This window comes from Tiliqua scincoides, chromosome 1, assembly GCF_035046505.1.
Source record: "Tiliqua scincoides isolate rTilSci1 chromosome 1, rTilSci1.hap2, whole genome shotgun sequence".
Taxonomy (NCBI): Eukaryota; Metazoa; Chordata; class Lepidosauria; order Squamata; family Scincidae; genus Tiliqua; species Tiliqua scincoides.
In genome coordinates, this window is record NC_089821.1 from 277,994,468 (window position 1) to 278,020,503 (window position 26,036).

The window sequence follows — 26,036 nt, forward strand, 5'->3', positions numbered from 1 at the left end:
TGCAATGTGTGGCACCACAAAGCCCGCAGGGGACACAGCCGGCAATTAAGATTGCATTCGCTAACGTACCTAGTGAGCCACAACTACATACTGGTTGTGCAGACTGCAGCATCAAGGCAGTTCCACATATTCCCTGTGGCTTCTGTGTGGGCCTCTGACCACCATGAATGGCGGGGGGGGGGGGAACACAAGCTGGAGCACTTCCCTTTGTGACTGGGTTGTGGGGGTTGTGTGCATGTGCTGGAACTCAGCTTCTAATTCTCCAAACTGTGAATTCCTACCCACCCACCCCAAATTATGGGACTTTCTCCCTCTGCAGATTCATCAAAACTTGTGCACATTTGGGAAGTATTGTAAAGACCTACCTGGGTGTGTGTGTGTGACCTTAACTGTGGGGCTAAGTCATGTAAGATGGGGAAATTTCGCTACGTATGATTGAATTTTATTCTGTTCAGTTCAGCAAAGGGATTTACAAGTTTCTCAACTTAAATCTTGAGCATCATACCACATTAATTGCAAAGAAGGACTAATATTGTTATTATTCAGGAAACTTTTAGAAATGGCAAGAGTAGAGGCAAAGTTGGCTCATCTGATTTCAAAGTAGGAGCAGAAAATAGGGAGAGAGTTCCCCATCATGGTCCATGACTCACATAACTTTTCTTCTTGCCTTGCAGTTACCTCTAAGTGTTCAAAATGACGCAACTACCTCCTGACTACCTCTCCACCACCAGCACCTACAACTATGACCAGCCCCTTCCCCCTGTGGCTCGGACCATTGCTGTCACCCAGGTGCCCCCAGCCAAGAAGATAACCTTTTATAAGAGTGGGGACCCTCAGTTTGGAGGAGTCAAGATGGCCATCAACCAGCGTAGCTTTAAGAGCTTCAATGCTCTTATGGATGACCTCTCTCACAGGGTCCCCCTGCCGTTTGGGGTGCGAACCATAACAACCCCACAGGGGATACACTGCATCAGCGCTCTGGACCAGCTGGAAGATGGAGGATGCTACCTGTGCTCTGACAAGAAGTACGTCACACCCATCAGCATTGGCACTACTGGCAGGAGGGCAGGCCCTCCGAGGAACAGCCAACCAGCCAGCGAGTTGAAGAGAGCAGCCCAAGAAGTCAAGCACGAAGACTACTCCACAGCTTTCACCCAACAGCGTTTACGGATACCAAAGAAAATCACTCTGGTTAAAAACGGAGATATCACCATCAGGAGGCCAATTATCCTCAACCGTAGGAATGCACGGAGCTTCAAAACTCTCTTGGATGAAATTTCAGAAATCATGCAGTTCACAGTGAAGAAGCTCTACACAGTGGACGGGAAGAAGGTGAGTCTTCATGTTTGATAGTACTTCACATAAGAGCGGAAATATTGTGGTAATGGGGTCTAAGATCATAAGAAGCCCATGTCGGATTAGGCCTCAACATAAGCTGTTCTGGTGCCCTGTTTTCCACAGTGGTCAGCCAGGTGCCTCTGAGAAGCCCACAAAAAAGCGATGAGGGCAACGGCCCTCTCCTGCAACAATTAGAATCTAGTGACAAACTGTCTCTCAACATAGAGGCTCTATATAGGCATCATGGCTATTAACCATTGAGAGACCTCTCCTCTAAGAGAAGCTGGCACAATTGTCTTTGAGTCCTGGTCACCAGCAAGAGAAAGAATTCTTCATTAATTCCACTTTTTGGCATTTGGAAACCATTGCACAGGCTGATCTGTGAATGATAATGCATCTACTCACAGCAGCAATGCAGTAGAGAAGCTTTAAATGGTGAGCCCACTGTTCATGACTGAATGGTTATTGGAACTCTGGGCTTTGGTGTAGTGCATGGCCAAACTAATAGCCCATTCCTAACTACCTACATCTCCTCCCTGCCAATGCAGCCATGCCACTGGTGTTCATGCTATATCCTGGGGAGGGGCAATCCCAGAGACCTCCCAGAGGTAACATTTATTCCCTTACCCCAGGGTAAGCTTCCTCTTCCCTGATAGGTCTACATGGATGTGCATCAACTCTTTGGCTGGTGCAACTTCAAGTGGACCCAGGGACATAGATCAAGCCCTGGAATAGGGGGATAGGGTACTGGTGGAGCCACTTCCATCAATAATGACCCCCTCCTGCCCTTGACACACTCTGTCTCGCCCCAGTCCCAGTCCCATTCTTTCCTCTCCCCACCCCATGTTTCACTCACCTTCCAACCCCTTCATCAACTTCCTGGCACTAGGGCATCCTGGAAGGCTGCTGTTGCTTGGCCGCCGCTGCTTGCCATTTCCAGTGGTGGCCCTATTGTGTGTGACAGATGGTGCATTGCATTTTGTAACACTGGGAAGCTGCTGCACCATTGGAACGCACGTTCTGATGGCACAGTGTCTGTAAGGATTGGGCTCTAATATTGTAAAAGTTTAAGAATGGAGGAAGATAATATGATTTTTTTTAAAATAAAGGAATGTATTTATCATGTATTAGCATGATCTATCTCAGCGGTTTTCAACTGCTGTGCCGCGGCACACTAGTGTGCCACGAGGCAGCCTCAGGTGTGCCGCGGGGCGGCAGCTTAGCCGCTGCTGCTTTGCATCTCCTGCTGCTGATTAAGTAAGCCCCGTTGACTATTATGGGGCTTACTTCTTAGTAGACACACCTGGGATTGGGTATCGTCCATTGTCCGCCCTTCGAAAGTCCCTTCTTGCCACAGTTGCCTGCAGCTCCCAAAGCGACCCTCCCTGCCTTGCCTTTGCCTTGCAGAGGAGGGCATTTGGCCACAATCCTTTCCACACTTTCCGGTGAGTAAGCCCCATTGACTATAATGGGACTTACTTCTGAGTAGACAGACCTGGGCTGGGCTGGGATCTCAGGTTCCTCTCCTAGCCTCACTTTCCTGGGAGTAAGCCCCATTGACTATAATGGGGCTTACTTCTGAGTAGACATGCCTGGGATTGGGCTTTTGGTTGCACTCTTTTTTCTTCAATACAGGAGCAGGCAATTGGCAGTGGAGGGGGAGAGAATGTGAGGCAAGTGATTCTGGATCTTGGGAAGGTGGGAATGAGTGAGGGGAGGGACAGTGAGAGAGGTGCTAATTGCAATTATGAGATGGGGGAATGTGCTGATGGGTTGATATAGGCTGATGGGTTCTGAGCTGTCTGTGACAGAACAGGAGAGAGATCTTGGGGTGGTGGTGGACAGGTCGATGAAAGTGTTAACTCAATGTGCAGCAGCAGTGAAGAAGGCCAATTCTATGCTTGGGATCATTAGGAACGGTATTGAGAACAAAACGGCTAATATTATAATGCCGTTTTACAAATCGATGGTAAGGCCACACCTGGAGTATTGTGTCCAGTTCTGGTCGCCACATCTCAAAAAAGACATAGTGGAAATGGAAAAGGTGCAAAAGAGAGCGACTAAGATGATTACGGGGCTGGGGCACCTTCCTTATGAGGAAAGGCTATGGCGTTTGGGCCTCTTCAGCCTAGAAAAGAGGCGCCTGAGGGGGGTCATGATTGAGACATACAAAATTATGCAGGGGATGGACAGAGTGGATAGAGAGATGCTCTTTACACTCTCACATAACACCAGAACCAGGGGACATCCACTAAAATTGAGTGTTGGGAGAGTTAGAACAGACAAAAGAAAATATTTCTTTACTCAGCGTGTGGTTGTGTGAAACTCTTTGCCACAGGATGTGGTGATGGCGACTGGCCTGGATGCCTTTAAAAGGGGATTAGACAAGTTTCTGGAGGAAAAATCCATTACGGGGTACAAGCCATGATGTGTATGCGCAACCTCCTGATTTTAGAAATGGGTTATGTCAGTATGCCAGATGCAAGGGAGGGCACCAGGATGAGGTCTCTTGTTATCTGTTGTGCTCCCTGGGGCATTTGGTGGGCCGCTGTGAGATACAGGAAGCTGGACTAGATGGGCCTATGGCCTGAGCCAGTGGGGCTGTTCTTATGTTCTTATGTTCTTATGCCTGTGGGAGGGGGTGGGGAGAGGAGAGGAGAAGTACCAATTGGCTACTCCTGTATTTGAGAAAAGAATGCAACCAAAAGCCTAATCCTAGGCATGTCTACTCAGAAGTAAGTCCCACAGGCACATCCCCCCCAGCCTTTCGCTGCAATCCTAACCACACTTTCCTGAGAGTAAGCCCCATTGAACAAAATAGGACTTACTTCTGAGTGGACCTGGTTAGGACTGTGCCCTTTGTCATGTAATGATTTAATTGTATTAATAATTAAAAATTAATTGTAATGTAGTAATTTAATGTAAGTAGAGAACTGGGAGTGTGCCTTGATAATTTTAGTTCCTTGGCAGTGTGCCATGAGCTGAAAAGGGTTGAAAATGGTTGATCTATCTAGTCTAGTGCAAGACAGATGTCCTGGTTCAGATAAAATCTTCCTGTGTCCAGTAAATGCAGGGTGAAGGGACCACATCTACTATCCATGTCCCACCATGTTCACTGTTGACCAGCCAATCAGTGAGCACCCACAGTGTTTGTCTGCACAGGGCACTGAATGCATGGAGGCTTTCTTCATGTGCTTGAGAGCCCTCAGTGTATTTTGAACTCCTAAATGCATCAGTTTCCCCACACATTCAGCACTGCTTCTTCCAGACAAACACTGAGCACACAGACACCAGGGGACACTGACACAGGGTATGTTGGAATCAAAGGTGGAACCGGGGAAGGGGTGGCAACCCTGCTTCCCTTTACCCGTGCAGGGAGATTTCAGTTGCATTAACATGACACTATATGTTTGATTAAGAGCCATTCAGGGAAAGTCTAGAACTGCGTCTATTAGAGTAACACAGAAAGAGTCTTTCGATGTGACACATTATATGCATTGCTGTATATTGTGTATTTTATTGTACAGAATTAATGATAAAAAGAGACAGATCTCCCCCCTTTGGCCACAGTAATGGATACAAGAGGGGGAGAAGCATGTGCCTCTTTGTGGTGGTGGCCAATGAAATGGCTCAAGTCACAACATCATGTATTCACGTTGGACTTCCAGCACCCAACTAATGGCTATGGGCTAGTTTGGATGGTAGCATCTGAGCCAGGAGTACAGCTGGCACAGCACAGCCCACTTTGGGGTTCCCGGTAAGGATGAAGCAATATTAGAGTATATGCATCTTGGATAACTGTCTCCTGGTCAAATGTGTCCCGTCGTTTGCATATGTGGACATTCACGTCTGCTTATTTTATTTTTTTTACATTTCGGTGATTTGCATCCCGCTATAACTGGGAAACAAACAAACTATAAATGGACAACAAACCTCATGTTATTTATGACAACCCTCTTATCCCAGCCCTAACCCTAACCCTACTTTTGTATTTTAAAAATAAGAAAGTACATCTAATATGCATATATTGGGATACAAATGTCCAGGATGCAAATGAACAGACTTAAATGTCCAATACCAGGACACATTTGACCAGAACACAGTTGTCCAGGATGCACTGGTCCTGTCACTGGATCAAGGATGCTTCCTGCTCCTTCCACCCTGGTTCAATCCCTGGTACCTCAGGTTGAAAAATCTCAGTTAGGAGAGCTGGGAAAGACTTTGTCATAGGACTCCGAGAAGGGACTGCAAGTGAAGGGATCAGCAGAGACTGTGGTCCACAGCAGATCACCCAGCATCTGCTCATTGCAGAGTATTTTGCAAAGAATAGTGGATGAGCTGGACTTCTAGAAGAGTGTCTTACATTTTAAACCACATCATGCAAATTAGTGATCCCTTAGCAATGAAGGCATTCTGGGCCTGAGGTATGGTTGTGTAAATTTAATTTCAGATTATGGTGAGTTGGGGGATGAAAACAAACTCTATTAATCTCATCTTGGGAGCCAACAGTGCTGGGCTACACAGAGCAGTGGTCTTTCTCACTAGTGATAAGACAGTTTCAGATGGTAATATCTCCCCACTTCAAAGCAGCAAGATGCTCTAGGAACAACACAACTGACAGACCAAACCTAACCTGCGCTGACATTGCTGGGCCAAGTGGCCTTCACTGTATCCACTGCAGGTTAGGAGCAGGCTGGAAATTTCCTCGGGGTAAGAGGATATTTTTTCCCTTACCCCCAAGTAATACTTCAGTCTACTCAGTGGGGCTACTTGGATCTGCGCCGGTGAAATGACTGACACAAATACAAGCAGCCCTGTGGCGGGCTTTCAGGCCTGGAAAGGGGGTTAGGATACGGAGGAGGCCAGCCCCACTGGCCGCACCGCCTCCCAGACTTCAACCGCCCCCTCCCTGCCTCTGTTCAACAGGGGCAACCCAACCATGAGGCAACCTATCAGCGATAGATTGTGAAGGGAGTGAGGGGGTGGCAGATTTGGGTACCCTTTACTCAGAGTCTGCTACTGCCTTCCCTCCAGCCTGCCATGGATGAAAACCATGTTGATCTGCATCTCACTCACTCAAGTAACAAGTGAAACATTCGCCTCCTTTCTGTGCTCCTTGTGTGGTTTCCTCAAACCTGGAAGTCTGGGACTTCCAGTCTTATTTACAGGGATTGCAAGAACGAAGGAGTGCTTTTGTGTATGAGGTCCCTTTAAATCAATGTTTCCCAGACTTTTTTTGACAACCTAAAACACTTTTTCTCTCAGCTTGGCAACTGATGGAATTGGTACATAATAATCATCATCATCTTTATCGTCATCATCATCATCATCATTGCCACAATAAAGTTGCTGCTGTGTGCCACAGGAACATGTGCAAGAAATATGGAATAACATCAGTAAAGAAATGGTGGGAGCACCTACCTGAAAAGGTGGTAGAAGGGAATTGGACAGGTGGTAAAAGGGATTGGACAAATTTCTGGAGGAAAAATCCATCACAGGTTACATGACATGATGCGTATGTGCAACCTCCTGATTTTAGAAATGGGCTATGTCAGATGCAAGGGAGGGCAGCAGGATGCAGGTCTCTTGTTATCAGGTGTACTCCCTGGGGCATTTGGTGGGCCACTGTGAGATACAGGAAACTGGACTAGATGGGCCTATGGCCTTATCCAACGGAGCTGTTCTTATTTTCTTAGAAAATGAGCAGGTCAAAATTTTGTGAGACTTCAGAATCCAGACAGATAAAAAAATTGGAACACCACATGGCAGATATAACTGTGGTTGAGAAGAAACAGGTGGTGCTTATTGACGTGGCCATTCCAGGAGATCATCTAATCAAGGAGAAACAACTGGAAAAGATCAATAAATACAAAGACATGGACACTGAAATACAGTGCCTTTGGGATAAGGAAACAACAGCCACCCCATTGTCGTTGGCACACTAAGTGCAATCCCCAAGGTTCCTAAGAAATACCTGACTAATATAGGCATTGACAATCTAATAGCTAAACAAGTGCAATGAGCCACACTGCTAGGAACATCAATCTACAGCAATATTGCACCGGTTCTTAAACTCTTTAGTAGAGTTCAAATTAGTGAGCACCTAAAAATCCTAGTCCAAATATCTGGTAGGCTGTGGCACTTGCGATGATGATGATAAAAAAACTCTAGAGTGCTTGGTGATGATGTCATGTCATTGTCAAGCTCCAGAGTGCTGAGAGCAAAGTTGCACAGGACTTCAATTCCAGCTGTGCAGCTGCGCAGTATACAGGGAACAGCTGCATCGTCGGCAAAGAGAAAGTCACGCAGACATTTCAGCTGGACTTTGGACTTTGCTCTCAGTCTGGAGAGATTGAAGAGCTTTCCGTCTGATCTGGTCCGGAGATAGATGCCTTCTGTTGCAGTTCCAAAGGCCTGATTCAGCAGTACAGCGAAGCAAATCCCAAACAAGGTTGGCACAAGAACACAGCCCTGCTTCACTCCGCTTTGGATGTCAAAGGGGTCTGATGTGGAGCCATCGAAGATAACAGTGCCCTTCATGTCCTTGTGGAAAGATCTGATGATGCAGAGGAGCCTGGGTGGACATCCGATCTTGGGGAGAATCTTGAAGAGGCCATCCCTGCTGACCAGGTCGAAAACCTTCGTGAGATCTATGAAGGCTATAAAGAGTGGCTGTCGTCGTTCCCTGCATTTCTCCTGTAGTTGTCTAAGGGAGAATACCATATCAGTGGTGGACCTGTTGGCTTGGAATCCACACTGCGATTCTGGATAGATGCTCTCTGCAAGTACCTGGAGCCTCTTTAGTGCAACTCGGGCAAACAGCTTTCCTATAATGCTAAAGAGAGAGATGTTGTTGCAGTCACCCCTGTTGCCTTTGTTCTTGTACAGCGTGAAGATGTTTGCATCCCTCATGTCTTGAGGTACTCCTCCTTCTCTCCAGCAGAGACAGAGGATTTCATGCAGCTCAGTGATGATGATCTCTTTGCAGCACTTTAGGACTTCATCAGGGATGCTGTCTTTTCCAGGTGCCTTGCCAAAGGCAAGGGATTTCAGGGCCACGTGAAGTTCTTCTAGGGTTGGTTCACTGTCAAGCTCCTCCAGCACAGGCAGGCACTCAATGTTGTTCAGCGCTTCTTCGGTGACTACATTTTCTCTGGAATATAGCTCAGAGTAGTGCTGCACCCAGCGTTCCATCTGCTGCGTCCGATCCTGGATGACCTCGCCTGTGGCAGACTTCAGAGGGGCAATTTTCTTCTGTGTTGGACCTAGGGCCTGCTTGATACCATCATATATGCCCTTGATGTTGCCCGTGTCAGCTGCTATCTGTATCTGGGAACAGAGCTGGAGCCAGTAGTCATTAGCACATCTCCTGGCAGTCTGCTGGACTTTGCTGCGAGCAGCTCTGAGGACCTGCAGGTTGCTCTCACTGGGACAGGCCTTGTATGCTGCTTGAACTCTTTTCCTCAATGACTGGTGTCAGCTCCTCAGAGTGGGCTTCAAATCATTCTGCCGCCTTGTTGGTCTTCTTGCTGAATAAGGACAAGGCACTGTTGTAAACGGCATTCTTGAAATGTTCCCATCTGTTGGATGCGTTTGCGTCTGCTGGGCCTGGAAGAGATTCCTCAAGCGCTCTTGCAAATTCCTCCACTTTTCTCTGATCCCGGGTCTTGCTGGTATCAATGCGAGGTCTTCCTTCCTTTTTTGTTTGATACAGTCGCTTTGTTTGCAGTTTCACTCTGCTACACACCAGGGAGTGGTCAGTGTTGCAGGCAGCACCTGATAACTGTGTGTGATCTTGATGCTGGGAAGGCTCGAGCGTCTGGTGAGCATCAGGTCGAGCTGGTGCCAGTGCTTTGATCTTGGGTGTCTCCAGGAGACTCTATGTTGGGGCTTCGTGTTGAAGAACATGTTGCTGACACAGAGACTGTGATGACAGCAAAACTCTAGCAGGCACTGGCCATTTTCATTCATCTTCCCAGTGCTGAACTGACCTAAGCAAGTGAGCCATGAACTGTGATCAGCACCAACTCTAGCATTGAAATCGCAGAGGATGAACAATGGCTCTTTAATGGGGATCTTCTTGATAGTGGTGGCCAGGTCATCATAGAATTTGTCTTTGGCGTCTGCTGGAGACAACAGAGTCAGTGCATATGCACTGATGAGAGTGACAGGTCCTGCTGATGACTGGAGCTGCAGGGACAAAATTCTTTCACTTCCCACAGTATGTGGGATGATGGATTCCAGCAGGGTATTTCTGACCGCAAAGCCAAAGCCAACGCCATGTTCCCTGGTTTCGTTTGGTGGTTTTCCCTGCAAGAAAAAAGAGAAATTTCTCTCCTTGACAGATCCAGAATCCAGCAGCCTCATCTCTTAAAGGGCGACGATGTCCATCTGCAGTCTGCTCAGCTCCATGTCAATGACAGCTGTTTTGCATGCGTTGTCTATTTCTTGCAGGTCGTCAGAAAAGCCAGGTGTCATTGTCCTTACATTCCAGGTACCCAGCTTTAGGACAGGAGTTTTGTGTTTCCTGTTGCATGGTACAGAGTTGTCAATTTGCTTGTCGGTTTTCACCCTAAACCCCACGCACCCCGTGAGGTTAACGGACCATGGCGAGGAAACACCTTACTGGCTGGGGACTGCCCAGCTTAAGGCGGGCGGTAGCTGCCCAATGAGGTGCAATGATCTCTCCCACTGTCAGAAGCAGTCCCTGGCATCACACTCTACGCCAATCGAGCGAAGACTTATAACTGGTAAACTGCTGCTTCCCGTGTTGTGCCGACACCGTATGGCAAAGTTGGAGTGTCCTCTCCAGTGCCTGAGGCCTGGGTAAAGTGGGTATGGAGGATAGGCTGTTACCCATGCTGCAAATTCCCCCTCTCCACATCACTGGAATGGTCCAATGGAAAGGCAGAAGCCAATACGGTTGGTTCCAGCGGCGTCACAGGAGTTGCCGGAGCGTGACTGTGTTCAGCCATGAACTGCCTCAGGGACTCCGGCTCTGGATTTTGCCTCAAGGTTGACTCCTGAAGCCTTTTCCACAACTGGATATAGCCACAAGGCAGTGGAGGTTTGAGGTCAGAGTTTCCTTCTCTTAGATGAGCTGCCTTCCCAGGCTGACGAGCCCCATCTACCCGGTGGCTGTTTGGTCTCTCTCCCTCTGCAATCCTCCATTACCCTCATTCTCTCTCCAACCCTCCATTACCCACAACCCCCTCTCTCCCCCCTCCCCCCTTTGCAATCCTCCATTACCCTCATCCTCTCTCTCCCTCTGCAATCCTCCATTACCCACGATCCCCCTCTATCCCCCTGCAATCCTCCATTCCCCACAACCCTCCTCTCTCCCCCTGCAGGCCTCCGTCCCCCACAATCTCCCTTTCTGCCCCTCCACTCCTGCATCATCCCCTGGGGGCTGGGGATAAGAACAGGCCCTCAGTTTGGCTGTGCTTGTCGTAACTTTTGGTAGTATAAAGATATTCCAATGTGGTTTGTTTCATTGCATTCTGCATTAAATTACCTTTCAATGATATATAACATGATGGTTTACTCATACATACCAAGATTTTCACAATTTTGGTCTCTAGTTTCAAGCTCAGTTTGTTGCCCCTAAAGCTTGATGCCCAGTGCAACTGCTACCCCCTGCACCTCCGTGGCTATGCCACGGTTCATATGTTATTCGGATTCCTAGAGGTGTTTGGAAAAGGTGTTGTTTATTTTATTCAGAAGTAAGTCTATTGTGTTCTGTAGGACTGAAGCCCAAAAGCAAACCAACTTTCCAGCACTGGCATAACTGTGCCAATGGGACGTTTGCTGCATCCTGCAGTTGGGGGGCAGTCACAGAGTTCTCCTCAAGATAAGGGAATATTTGTTACCTTACCTCGGAGCTGCATTGCCCTTATGCCAGGCCTGGAAAGTGGGTTAGGATTGCGCCCTTAGTTTGTAATATATGTATATGATCTGTGACGCTCTGTTCTTAAAGCCATTTTTAAAAAGGAGAAATAGGTGCCCTTTCCAAAAGAATGGCATTCTGCCTGCACTCAGAGGCACTCAGGTGAAGGTGCCAAAATCTTTTTTTTTTTTTTAAGCATAACAGTTGGCAACTCAACATGTTGACAACTCAACATGTGACAACAGAGGAAAGGCGTATGCCCTCTGTGTGGGTGAAGAGCCTAAATGGATGGAACAAATGCCCTACCTTGGCCAAAGGACCAGCTAATCAATTTTATTTATACCCTCCCACTTGTTTGTTGGTCGGGTCCCCCTACACAGTGGCAGTCAAAGAAGAATATCCTGTTCCTCCCTCTCTCTCCACTGTTTGATTTGCAGTGGTTGTAGCAGGGTGATTGCATCCATCTTCAGCTCCCCACAGGAAGAGTCACAGGGCTAGATCCTTTCTTAGGCTAACCACACAGGCATGCATGAATCAGGTTAGGTGAGACACCAGGGAGTAGCTGCTCTGTCTCTGGCACATCCTTTTAGAATCCTGATTGAGCCCCCCTCATCCCTCTCTTGGAGTTCTTGCACATTGTCTGCCTTGGTCATTTTTTGCTGTCTTTGCATGCAGAAAGCAGAGCACATGAGATCTGATCTTTGCAGGAGGAAGCTTTGTTAGCAGGGATGCACAAACTCTTTTCTGAGAAGCCTGGTGGTGCCCTAGGCAGATAAGGGTGGTGGGGATGGGGTCTCTCTTCCTCAGTGACACCTACCTGGTTGCTTAGTGACACAGAGATGAGACACACAGTGACGTCAATCACACCATTTTCCCACAAGTGGTTTTGTTGTTGTTGTGAAACAAAAGCCATGGGAGGAGTGGTTAAAGCCTCCATTGATTCCTTTCCATAATCCCAAGCTCAGCCCTCCCCCCACCTGTTATTTAACAAAAACAAACACACATCAATCATGCAATCAGATCATGCAATTGTTGTCACATCTAGTTTGGCTGTGACTGGACAGGGAGGATCTTGATCGCTGTGATTCCATCTCCCTTTCCAAACCCCTGATTCAGATATTGTCCCGTTGGATGGGTGGTTTGGGCAAACTGCTCCCTATGGTTTAGCTCAGGGGTGTCCAAAGTTTTTGGCAGGAGGGCCGGAGGCTCATTGGAGACTGGAGGCTCCCTGAGGGCTACATTGAGAGGCCTCGAGGGCTGCAAGTGGCCCCAGGGCCGGGGTTTGGGCACCCCTGGTTTAGCTGAAAAGAGTGTCCCAGGAAGTGGGTGAAGTGTGCACATCGGTGAGTGGTTTGCAACACAGGCATCCAAAGGGAAGCCACAAACAAACCAAAAAAACAACCCTTAGTGACAGTTTTCCCTTCCCATTCATTTAATGAAAAGTTGCCTTCACCTTCCAGTACGGCTGAAGCTGTAATGCAGCAATTTTCAATGTTTTCCTTCTCACTGTATGGTCTTTTCTATGGTCTTCGCCTCTAGTGATGTCACTTCTGGCTTCTGGGAGACCCTTCTAGGTTCTGAGGCTCTGTTTCTAGGGCAACTGACTGTAGTAATGAATTTTCTGTCCCTCTCCCTCTGCTGGCTCCTTAACCAGCAGAAGAGGAACTGACAATTCGTTAGTGCAGACAGTTGCCCTAGAAACAGCTGCACAACCCAGAAGTTATTTTCAGCTATTTTCAACAGTGGAGAGGCCACTGCCTCATCAATGCCCCTAAGGCAGCCACATGGAACCACTGGTGTCCTACTGCCTTCCTCTCTCCTTCTCAGGATCATGGGTCCAAACCACACATGACAGCAGGAGACCCCTTTGTTCAAATACAAAATGTCCCCAGCCGGGCTCAAAGTTGAGCTCAAGGGGCAGCTGAAAGAGGAGAATTAATCCCTCTGCGTGACTCCCCCCCCCCCACCTAAGCACTTTTCTCACAGTGGACTGAGCTGCTTTCCAGCATTGGAGGTTGGCTCAGAAGAACAATCACAGGGGTGCGGGGGCGGTAGACTGAAGGTGGGTAAGCCCTGGGAGGAGGAAAGGTTAGCACCCCCACTCATGTACCTCTTTTTCTCTCAAAATCAGCCCCACTTCATCTGTGACTGGGACAGACTTGTGTTTAATCAAATGGGCCCTCAGGGTGGTGTCTGCAGAGTTATCCTATTTTTTTTTCACAACAGCGCTGCAAGTTAGATGTGTATCTCTCTCTCTCTCTCTCTCTCTGTGTGTGTGTGTGTGTGTGTGTGTGTGAGAGAGAGAGAGAGAGAGAGAGAGAGAGAGAGAGAGAGAGAGAGAGAGAGCGCCAAAGGTCACCTGGTGCGCTTCATAGCTGCGCAGAGACTTTGAACCCCCATCTAAGACTACAGCCACTGCACCACTGACACCTTTTCTGGAAGAAAAGGGCAGGGTGTATGCCCCCATCTCCACTTCTGACTGTTTTTGTGGTTCTCTCCTTTCTAGATCGATAGCATGCAAGCTCTGCTCCATTGCCCAAACGTGCTCATGTGTGTGGGCCGGGAGCTGTTCAAGCCAATTGTGACAGAGCATTCCAGGAAGCCCTCCGTGGAGAAATTGCCTGGCCTGACGTCACGATCCAACAGCCATGTTGCTGGCGAAAACAATGGAAGTGAGTGAGGGGGGAGCAGAGGGATGGAGGTTTAGGTGGAAAATGTATTGCTAGACCACCTTCCCCATTTCAAGGACTCCGGGTTTGTAACAGCCCAAGGAGGTGGAAACTGCCACGTTGGATGAGGCCATGAGCCCACATAATCCATCACTCTTGTGGTGCTGGGCAGCCAGGTGCCCTACCTGACTAATCCCTGATGACACCTCTGACCAAGACTTCCTAGTGCCTTAGGCAGTGAGCCAAATGCTGCCCCTCTCCTTATCTGGTGATGTGGCAACCTCCTCTCCTCCTGTTCCTTGGATTAGGAAAAGGAGGAGGGGCAGAGGAGAAGATAGGGATGTGGTGGACTAGAGCTTTTCCAACTTCCTCTTCTGCTCCACCCTCCTCTTCCTTTTTCAATTCAGGGAATATGAGGAGGAGCTGGAGCAGTGGAGGCAAGTGAGCAAATGGAAATGGCCACCTCCCACCAATCTGCTCCCTGAGGTGATTGTCTCAGTTGTCCTCATGCATGGGCCAGCCCTGAATGTTATGGCCTATGAGCACTAGAGGAAAGACTTTTACACAGGCATCCAGAATATGGTCTAGCCAGCTAACACAGGCCCCATCAATTTTATAAGACCAGTCAAGGTGATTTTATTTCAAGCTTTCCAGGACTTGCTGCTGCTTTCAACTTCATTGCTGCAGATTTTTTTGGATAATGTGATAGCTGTAGGTTGCTGTTTTATTGTTCAGAAGCTGCTTTGATTATATTTTTATACAAAAGGTCAGGGTAGAAGTGTCAGAAATAAGCAAACAAAGAGAAATCTGAATGGGGGAAAGGCCATAGCTCAGCGGTGGAGGACATACTTTGCTGCCACAATCCCAGGTTCAACCCCCTGCCTCTCCCATTCATTTCAATGGAATTTGTGTAAGAAATACTCCAGTGGACTGTGCCCTTATGAACCATGCATCAAAGCTTCTGTTCGTTGTACATCTTTCCTTTATTGAATGCCAAACGTTTCATGCAGGAAGCTACAATCCAGTCCCAAATGAAGCTGCTTTACACAGAGTCAGACAATTGGTTCCTCTAGCTCCATACTGCCTATTTGGGCTGGCAGTGACTTCTAGGGATTTTAATGGAAGGCCACAGAGACTGAATCTGGGTCCTTAGGCATGCAAAACACATGCCCTGTTAGTGAGCTCTGACCCATCCCTTACATCTATGCTTCATTCTATATGCTTGGCATGGTTTCTTATACATTCTCTTCTGTGTTTTTCTCCACTTTTTCCTAAGTGAACTTTGGACTGAAGGCCAAAAAGAGTGTGATCCACCCAAGGTCATCCTTGAGCAACCGGTCCATGAGGATTTCCTTGTCCTCAGAGAAGTCCTATCCAAATGGCCTAACCACATCGTCCGAGAATGGGGCCTCCTGCTCCAACAACTGCCCACACTCCAAAGGAGGAGAGCTGGTCCATTCCTTAGTCAACGATGACATAGAGAAGAGGGTGCATGTGAACAAAGATGGCAGCCTGTCAGTGGAGATGAAGGTTCGCTTCCGCCTGCTCAATGATGAGACCCTCCAGTGGTCCACGCAGATCAAGAAGTCCAGCTTGATGAATACGCTGCCTTGTGAGGAGTCAGGCATAGATGAAGACAATGGAGTAGACCTCACAGAGAAAAGCAACCCAGAGGCCAGCTCCGAAATGGATGATTCACTGTACCCCTGTGATGCTGACTCTTACATCTCAAAGCTTGATGAGTCTGAAAACGAGGAGGCTTGTTGCCACAACTGTGGCAAACTATGCAAGGACTATGACATTTGGAAGAATCCCATGCACACTTCCCAAAAAGAGGAGCCTGGCATAAGGAACACTTGGTATGCTCACTCTTCTTGCTCAAGCACTTCCTCACACCGGAGGATTGTCCACAAAAAGATGACTTCGGTTGACAGCATCCACACCTCCTCTAGTGGAGAATATTCTGAACATGTTGTACGGGAATCCTCTTGTTACACGGAGACTGTAGAGAACAGGGTGGGATACCACACTGGAAGTAAATGTTGCTGTCGGTGCAACTGTACCAAGACAAACACAAGCCAAAGGGGGTCACCCGAGGAACCAGAACTTGTAGCTTGTTCGGTCAATTCACAGAATGAGGAAGATGGCCCTGGTGAAGCCATTGTGGTGCAGGAAGGAGATGAAAGCCATGGAAGCAGGGCCAGGAGTAGGAAGTCAAAGTCATCTCAAGGTTCTGTAGAAAGCCAGGTGAAAATGTGTGAGGAAACTAGCAATGTGATGAGATGTGCTTCATCTTGTAGTGTCAAAAAAGCAGAAGTAGAAGACACTGTTGGCTGCCCATCCTCTCCAAACAGTGTGTGCAGCAGACCTAGTAAGTGCAGCACACCCCTAACAAAGGACACCCGAGACGAAGTCTCTGAAAACGATCAAGTGATTTTGTCCTTCTCTAATGAGTCCTGCCCTAAGAAAGACATTGGTGAAGGAGAAGGAGAGGTTGAAAAGGAAGAAGAGGAAATCAATGAGATACATTCCGTGTCCGAAAATATAGCATCTAGCCAGTCAGTCAAGGATGAAGCCAGTGAGTGTGGAAGATGTTCTACAGAAAGGCCTGACCATTGCAAAACTTGTAATGGAAGCAGTAGGAGGAGTGACAGTGATGAAATCCACATGTGCAGTGCTGCTTCATCTTCCTCCAGAGTATCCAAGAGAAGCAAGCACAGCCAGAATCACCTGGAGACAGGTTCCAAAATGTCTGCTGGGTCACCTAGGACATCCTCCACCAGAAAAAAGAAGACAAACAGTTCTCTACATGCAGAAGACAGGAGGTCGAACAGCAAGGCCTCTTATTACTCTAGAAGCTCACAGGAAGCAGAGAAAAGAGTCGTAGAAGGTCAAGCATCCCATGACTCAAGTTCTCCTCATTCAAATGTGTCTTCACCTGCTAACAATGAGGAGGGCACAGGCAGTACTTCCAAGTGCTACAGCAAGTCCTCCAAGAGCAGCCAGAAGGAGAGCCAGCAAGAAGACATCAGCAAGACCTCTTCTCCTTGTTCCAGCTTCCCAGACTCCATTGAGAAAAATGGAAATGGAGATGCTCAGGTTAGGTCTGAGACACCCTCTGCCAGCATGGCTGAATCCACATGCTCTAAATGCGGCCACATGAGGAAAACCCAGAATGATGATCTTCAGAGCGTTCATTCAAGGGTCTCCTCACATTCTAAGTGTGCAGAGACAGAGGCATCAGGGAGAAGTGGCGATGCTGGCTCACAGTCCAGCATGGCACAGTCTTCCAAGCCAAGGCCGAAGAAAAAAAATAGCCTCCATGCTGATGGCGAACATTCCAGTCGAGCTTCAGCATCGGGGTCTGCATCAATGTACAGCTTGCACCGCCCTGCCCCACCGAAAGGGAGACCCAGCAACAGAAAGGGGAGAACTGTGATGCTGAAGAAGAATTCCAACACTACCAGCATGTACACTGAATCAGAGTCAATGGCAGACAAGGAGAGGAAAGAAAAAGCCAATTCACAAGCCCCTGAAATGGACATGGCAGAGGAGGAGGAAGGATCTTGCCACCAAAAGAGCCAAGGAGAGCCAAGTGGAGAAGGTGATGCTCTGGGAGGCAGTGAGGAAGTCATCCCTTCTTCCCTTCCAAATACCACTCCAGAAGAAGTGGTGCATGAGTGGCTGAGGAAGATTCCTTCAAAGACCCTGCCGATGCAAGATGAGATGCAGGATGATGGAGAGGGCTCAGCGCTAGATATCGAAATACCAAGCTGCTCAGAAAGCCAAGAGCCTTTGGAAGAGGAACTGGGTGAGAAGAAGGAGGACACAGAAGAATGCAAAAGTACAGCAGCAGATGAGACAGCAGTCGAGGAAGCTGAAGAGGAGGCATTGGATAGAAACAAAGATCCCAGTGATGAGAAGGCTTCTGAGGCAATGTCTGAAGCAGCTAAAGGTGGCACAGCAGAATGCAACCAATCGGTCATCTCCAGCCAGAACAACCACCAAAAGGACTTGCCTAGCACCATTCAGACATCGGTGCAGATCATGAAGGCACTGCTTGCTTCCAAGCAAGAAGCAAAATTAGACCGCTCACATAGTTTGCCTGAAGTGTCCCCCACAATGGGGAGAAAGCTCAGCAATTCAGCCAATATTTTGATCACTTGCCTTGCCAGCCTGCAGCTCCTCGATGAAGAGCTGGGCCCATCTTCTAAATCGGAATGCTTGAATAGGCCAAGGTATACGGAGCTCTTGAACATTTTCCAGGCTCTCTGGTCTGGGTGTGCATCAGAAAAAAGTGGCCCAAGTTCAGACCAGCACGGAGAGGTCCAGGAAAAGGTAGCTGCAGGTTTCAAAGGCCATAATTCAAAAGAAGGTGATTTCACACCCATGTCCTCTTCAGGTGTTGATGTGAGCAGTGGCGATGGAGGTTCAGGAGAGGGCAGCGTAGGTGGCACACCGGACTGTGGCTTGCCACTGGAGAAAACAGACAAGGCCAAACAGGCTGAAGAAGAGGCAAACATGGGGGATGACGAGGAGGAGGAGGAGCAAGAGGAGGATTCTCAACTGCCTACACCTTGCTCAAAATCGGAAGGAGGAGAAAAACCAGAGTCTGCTGGAGGAGAGGTGATGGCTGAAGCACAAGAGAACCTGGATAGTGACTGTGAAATTGGGCAGGAGGAAGAAAAGGAAATGACTGAAGAACAAGAGGTGGAAGAAACCAATGGTGAGGAAGAAGAAGGAAATGCAGAATGTGAAGAAAACAATGCCGAAGCAGATGTTGTTCAAGGGGAAGCCCAGGAAGAGACTGTGGTTGCAGAAGCAGAAGATAGTCCTAGACCAGAAGATGCTGATGAGGCAACTACAGAGCCCGGCAATAATGAAGCCGACTCCAATGCCAGTGAGGCAAATGATGAGGGAGAGCTTGAATCCAATGCAGAAAAGCAGCCTGTGGTGGCTGATCCAGAACCCCAGAACCAAGCCACCGTGAAAGCTTCTCCCGCAGTCATCCAACAAAGATCCATCGACCCGGATCCTGTTTGGGTGCTGAAACTTCTGAAGAAGATTGAGAAGGAGTTTATGACGCACTATGTCAGCGCCATGAATGATTTCAAGGTGAAGTGGAACCTGCCAAATAGCAAAGAGCTGGACCTGATGATTGCAGAACTGAAAGAAGAAGTGAGCAGGAGGATAGAGAAGAGCATAGAGGTGGAGCTAAGGAAAATCAGGAGCCGAGCAGGCAAGAGAACTCCCAGGCCTCCAGACGATGGGCTGCAGCGTGAATCTACCCTGCAGGCGCAACACAGAAGGCGACGTTTTCAGAGCTTGCACAGAATGTCCCTCTTCAACGACCGGAACAGAACCCAGAGCAAGAGGCCAGAGACGAGGGAGTCATCTCGGGAAAGCGACGATGCAGGTTTTCTTTTTAGAACAACCATTAGAGATGGACCGAATGAACAACCAAGCGAAGAGGAGTATTGCCCCTGTGATGCCTGTATCCAGAAGAAAATGGATGCCAGAGCCACCGTAAACACAGTGGTGGTGGTGAGCAATGCCCCTGTCGTCAAGGCTTTTGATCTGCAGCAAATCCTGAGGATGAAGAAAGGCGATGTTGTTGAAACAAAAGCAGAAGACGGGAGTGCTGAAGGGGCTGAGGGCAAGGAAGCCGCTTCAGGAAAGCAAGCAGAGGCCACTTCGGAGCCTGAGGAGAACCAAGAAACAGAGCCCACTGTCGAAGGAGCGCCTGATGCAGCCAGTGAGCCAGAAGGGAAGGAAGCTCCTGCTGATGGGGAGGAAGCACCTGAAAATCAGAACTGTGAAGAAGTAGAGGGGGAGGAAGCAGGGAAGGAAGAAGTAGAGGAGGATTTAAAAGTGGGAGTAGAAGAAGAAGGAAGCAAAGAGGAGGAAGAGACTGTGAAAGAGGAAGATGAAAATACAGAGAATGAAGAAAAGGAGGAGGAAGAGAAGGAGACTGTACAAGAAGAAGAAGGCAGCAAAGAGGAAGAAGCAAAGGAGGAGGAAGTGGAAGAGGAGGAGGCAGCAGAGGAGGAGGAAAAAGAGGCAAAAGAGGAGGAAGAGACTGCAAAAGAGGAAGATGACAACAAAGAGGAAGAGGTAGAAGAAGCAAAGGAGGAGGAAATGGAGGAGGCAGAGGAAAAAGAGGATGAGACTGTAAATGAGGAAGACAAAGAAGAGGAAGCAAAGGAGGAGGAAGTAGAAGAGGAAGAAGAAGAAGCAGCAAAGGAGGAGGAAGTGGGAGATGAAGAAGAAGCAAAAGAGGAGGAAGTGGAAGAAGCAGAGGAAGAAGCAGAGGAGGAAGAAGTGGGAGAGGAGGAAGAAGCAAAAGAGGAGGAAGTGGAAGAAGCAGAGGAGGAAGAAGTGGGAGAGGAAGAAGAAGCAAAAGAGGAGGAAGTGGAAGAAGCAGAGGAAGAAGCAGTGGGAGAGGAAGAAGAAACCAAAGAGGAGGAAGCAGAGGAAGAAGCAAAGGAGGAAGTGGGAGAAGCAGAGGAAGAAGCCAAGAAGGAGGAAGTAGAAGCAGAGGAAGAAGAGGAGGAAGAGACTATAAAAGAGGAAGATGACAATAAAGAGGAAGAGGAAGCAGTAGAGGAAGAAGCAGAGGAAGAAGCAAAGGAGGAGGAAGAGACTGTAAAAGAGGAAGAAGATGTGGAAGAGGATGAAGAAACAAAGGAGGAGGAAGTGGAAGAGCCAGATGCAAAAGAGGAAGAAGAGACTGTAAAAGAAGAAGCAGAAGAAGAAGGAAAGGAAGAAGCAGATGAAAAGGAGAATGAGGAAATAAAGGAAGAAGAAGCAGAAGAGAAAGAAACAGAGAATGATGAAGATGTTGAAGAGGAAGAAGAAAAAGCAGAGGAGGAAATGGATCTGGATGCAAACCCCGAAGAAAAAGCAAAAAGTGAAGGAGAGGGGGAAATGAATGAAGCTAGAGAAAAGGATATGCATGAAGAACATGAAGCAACACCCAGTGAAGAGGTTGAGGAAGATCCTATAATGGAAAATGAAACTGAAGGTGTTGAGGTCTCTGAAGCTGAGCCGGAAGGAGGAGATAATGCAGCTGGGGAAGAGGCTGAGGGAGATGCCAGTGCAGAGGCAGAGTGCTGCTTAGAAGCAGCAGACATGGAAGATGATGCTGAAATGGAGGAGAGTGGTGATGCTGAAGATAATAGAGAAGAAGCTGAGGGACCTGTGCAGGATGACAGAGAGGAAGAAGGGAAAGAGGCAGAAGAAGATGGAACCAATGAAGGTGCACAATCACCCAGGAATGGTTCTGCCCTCTCTCATGTCTCTTCTGTAGGGAACTGTTCCCTGCAGTCCCAAAAAGGGTCTTTGGATGCGAGTGACAGAGAAGATGACAAAGAAGAAAATGTGGACAATGATAACGATGACGGCAGTGGGGAGGTGAAAACGCACACAGAGAGCAACTCTCCAAAGATGTATCCTGATAGTGATGAAGAAGAGGAGGAAGAGGAGGAAGATGGAGCTTCCTCCCAGACAAGTGCTGTGCAAGGAGGTGAACCCCAAACTGATGAGAATGAAGATGGCCAGGCCCCCAAAAAGAAGAAGAAGGACTCAGAGGTGATTGATCAAGATGACTTGGACTTCTAGAACAACCTATCAAAGACTCTGGGGATGGTTCTGGATAAATATGTCTTCAGGTCTTATTCCAGTGGTTCTGCAAGTCACAACACATACACAGAGTCCAGCCTTATCCAAATTTCCAGCACTGATGCAACAGCAATGCAGCCCCAAAGTAAGGGAACAAATGTTCCTTTATCTGAAGACTTCTGTGACTACCCCCCTCCATTGCAGGATGCAGCACACGCCCTATTGGCACAGCTGCATCAGTGCTGGAAAGTTGAATAGGATTAGGCTCAGTGTGAATTCTGCATGAAAAGGTGCAATCCTAACCCCTTATGTCAGTGCTTTCCAGCACTGACTTAAGGGCAATGCAGCTCTGAGGTAAGGGAACAAACATTCCCTTACTTTGAGGAGGCCTCTGTGAGTGACACCCAACTGCAGGATGCAGCACATGTCCCATTGGCACCGCTATGCCAGTGCTGGGAAGCACTGACATAAGGGGTTAGGATTGCACCCAAAGTGCGGTTGTGCTCATTCTCACTTCTGGAGGACTGGCACACTTGTTAAACAGATGTGCATAACTAAAATTCCATATATGTTTTCTTTAATTCCCTCTCCAGTCCCCACATTACTCTGGCATCCATTTGCATAAGAAAGCATGTGCATTTGTTCACATCTGAATGGCCATGCTAGTTTATATTTTCACCTCCCACAATTGAGGTCAGAAGTCCATGCTTCCAACTGCATATATCAAGATGAATACTTTGTACAATGTATCTGACAATGGCAAACACTGATTTGCCCAGGTGAATTTTGTTACTCTCTGGGAATAGTTAGTGTCCCAAAAAGACATTTATGGGACATAAATGAGAGATGTTAGCACTGCTCCCTAGCATTTGTCTGACAGTGTTTGTGGACAACATACTGGTAAGCATGGACATTCACGATTGCCATCACATGTGAATACTGACGTTCATTTCATTCAGACTTTCACTTAACATGGTCATTATTTCATGGCAATATACAGCTAACGTCTGATTTGTATATCAAAATTCAGTGTTGAAATCAAGGCCCAGTCCTATCCAACCCAATCTTCACTGCACTCCACAGGCCAGCCAAGGACCAGGCCAGCTGGTGGGGGGGGGGGGCGGTAAGTAAAGAACATTTTTACTTACCTCCTCTGCCGCTTCCTGGTCCCCTATGGACCTACTCAGATCTACACCAGCATTTTGCTGGCATGGATATGTTAGGACAAAGAGAATGCCACCCTGCACCAATGGTCTGTCTGCTGCCTGCTGCTGCTGGCATGGAGCTTACTGGCTGCTGCACCATCAGCAGTGAACCCCCACCATGGGAACAGCTGCAGCAATGACAGCCCACATTATGCACTGCCAAATTGCGAGATCCGCCAGCATATCTCACAGATAGGATTTGGGCTGTATGGTATGCTGGACTTTCCAGCTTGGGTTATAAAGCTAGATGTCACAGGGAAGGATTCTAGCATTGCCTTCTTCCTGGTATGCTAGTTTTCTATATGCGGTGATTCTTTTTGCACAGCAGTTGGTGTTGTAGGCTCCCCTACATCTCAGTCGGAGCAGTCCAGCACTTACTGCTGGCGGAACAAGCATGTGTACTGTTGCAAATATGCTGTAAGGCACATTGTGGCAGTTTGGAGGACTGTGCACCAATGGAAAGGCCTGTTCCGGCCCACTGGAGCAGGTAGGCTCTTGTGGGCTGACAGAGGGGTGGGGGAAGGACAGAATGGAGGCAGGGAGGGGTGTAATGGGGAGGGGAGGGCAGAGAGCAGGGTGATTGGGCCCAGGAGCGGGCAGGAATGGCAGCATGGGCTATTGCCATATCCTATCCCGCTTCCCAGGCCTGATCCCAACATGGGGCTGCTCGGACTCGCACCAGAACCCATAGTGGCTGCTGAGATTACCCCAGGGGAAGGGGATGAATTTCCTCTTCCCTTGGGGAGACCGCCAACAGCCTCATTTTCCATGCTGGATATAGTGGAAGCCAGTTTGGCACTGCTGCATCTCAGCACAGAAGGTAAGATTGGGCTGTTAGTTGCCTGCTATGAGCGAATCTCTGTAAAACTCTGTAAAACGATATGAAATTGACTTCATCAAAATTAATAAGGGAACTAAGCTCCAGTCCTCAAGAAGATTGAGTGAACAACTGCACCTAACGTGTAACATGACAGGTAAACAACTGTATGTAAATATTGAATGAGGGCCTTTGGTTATGACAAGCTTGTCCCAGCCTGGAGACTTCCACAGATGTTTTGTGCATACAGACAAGTTTATTCATACTTGTATTCTTTGGAGAAGTTTACGCTTCCTTTGAAAGCTGTGACTTGCCTGAATGTTGTGATGCTCCAGTTTTGTGTTGTGATGCTCCAAATATTAACTGCAAGCCATGGAATCCTTCTTGCTCCTGGTGGCCATGAAGACACATCTCAGCTTCCTTGTCAAAGGAATTGCACCTTGTCAGGGAAAAGAACTAAAGATGATGGACATGAACCATCGCATCTCATTTGCACAGCTGTATAGAATGTGTCTGGTTTTGCAGGACACAACAGGGAGTTTTCTTTCCAAATGGGGCAGTCCGTATTTTTATATATAAATATATATATATACTATGTATATATAGGCTTTAAAAAAAATCTGTTTTTAGTCCAGTGTTGAAATGAAAGTGGAAGGTGTCAAATGAAAAAGAAAAGCACTGAAGAGAATAAAACAAGCCTGCTTTGTTTATCTGTGGTTTCTTTTTCCAAGAAAGGCAAAAACCTGTCTCTCAATTGAAGAAAAGAAAAAGTTGATGTGATTTCATTCCCCACCCTCCAGTGGTAACTGGATAACTTTAAAGTCAATACGACTTAGAGGCAGAACAGTAGGTTGACGTGGCTGGCTTTCATAATTGGATTTGAACCAACTAGCTAATTCTCTGGCTGCAAGCTTCTTTCTGTAGTGGCTCAGCTTCTTTTTCTCATTCCTTAAAAAAAAAAATGAATACGCTCCATTCACTATTTAGGGAAATTGTACGAGGTGCAATCTGCCAGATGCAAGGGAGGGCACCAGGGTGCAGGTCTCTTGCTAGCTGGTGCATGTGCTGGGCTGCTGTGAGATACAGGAAGCTGAACTAGATGGGCCTATGGCCTGATGCAGCAGGGCCGTTCTTATGTTCTTATGTAATCTTATGGACATATTTCTCAAGGGAAAAGGAGAGGAAAACATTTTCATGAAGGCTGTAGAATAAAGGGGAAACCCCAATGTGCTGAAAAAAAACTATTTCTTGTAAATAAATACCAGCAAATTTCATTTCAAGCAAGCTCTTCCACAAAAGTTAAGCTATTCTAGCAAGAGCTAAAGATAACGCATATTATTCAGGTCACTCAACTCCTGGTTATTCGTTCCATTCTCAATTTAACTTTGGAGTTCCCTCTGTTTTCTACCAGACATGCAATTTCAAATCAGACCAATTCCAAATTGGTCTAGGACACACCTCAGGGCTGTGCCACACTCTCTGAGAGCCCTCTTTTCCTGGCTCGCGCTCAGATTTTAGATGTTGGCGCAAGTACGAGCAGCAGCAGAGCTTCTGGGGATCATGGGAATTGTAGTTCCCATGGCTCCTGATGTCCATGGATGCTATTGTACATGCTTGTGGCATCATCTAAGCCCGGACCTCAATGATGATGGCAGAGAATGGGGGTAAATCCTAATGCCTTTCTTACTTTGGTACAAAGGAAAGGGAGCAATGGAGTGGAGAAGGTAGTCAAGAGGAGAGTGATAGACTGAAATGAATCCATTTTGGATCAGCCCAAACTCTTGAAAGGTTCTAGATCTGATCCCAAATGGACGTGGGTGGACCGGTCCACTGAAAGACTCATAACTTGTGAAGACCCATGAAATTCCAAATCCCCCTGCTTAGGCTCCAACCGTATCACTAGCTGAGACACAACAAAGTAACCACAGAAGTCGACCTTACACAGTTTTGCTGTGGTAAATTATCACACCACTGGCATCTAATAGCTTCCTCATTTCTCTTTCTGTGGGCATATTATTTTCATTTGTACAATGGGACATGTGCATCCCACATGTGTTGGGGCCTATTCTCTGACACTTGATGTATCCAGTGAAATGGATTCTTCCAGTCCAGGGGTCTCTAAACTTTTCAGCCAAAGGGCTGCATCAAATATCTGATACAGTGTCAAGGGCTGGGGAAAAAAATTAAATATAAATTTAAATACATTAGAGATTGAACTTGAATGAATGAATGAATGAATGAATGAATGAATGAATGAATGGGCTCAAATGTCCAGGATTTCTCCAAGTACCAACACAGACCAAGAAATAATAGCACACACATAAATGGACCCCCATTCCCCCACCTCATAAGCACAACTCTGGCTATGTTTGGTCAACTGGGCCAGAGGCTCTCAAGGGATTAGAAGCTGGCCACGGGTCAGATAGAGGCTCTCTGCAGGCCGCATCTGGTCCCTGGGCCGGGATTTGGAGACTCCTGTTCTAGACCACAAATGCCAACAC

At 47.6% G+C, this 26,036-nt stretch overlaps 1 protein-coding gene across 1 annotated transcript; it reads left to right on the plus strand.

Moving 5' to 3' along the window:
- Positions 1-693: 693 nt before the first annotated feature.
- RP1L1 (RP1 like 1) lies at positions 694-21,513 on the plus strand. Its single transcript, XM_066623755.1, has 4 exons — positions 694-1,332; positions 13,731-13,896; positions 15,170-20,145; positions 20,356-21,513. The coding sequence occupies exons 1-4, from the start codon at positions 694-696 to the stop codon at positions 21,511-21,513; spliced, it is 6,939 nt and encodes a 2,312-aa protein (XP_066479852.1).
- Positions 21,514-26,036: the final 4,523 nt, after the last annotated feature.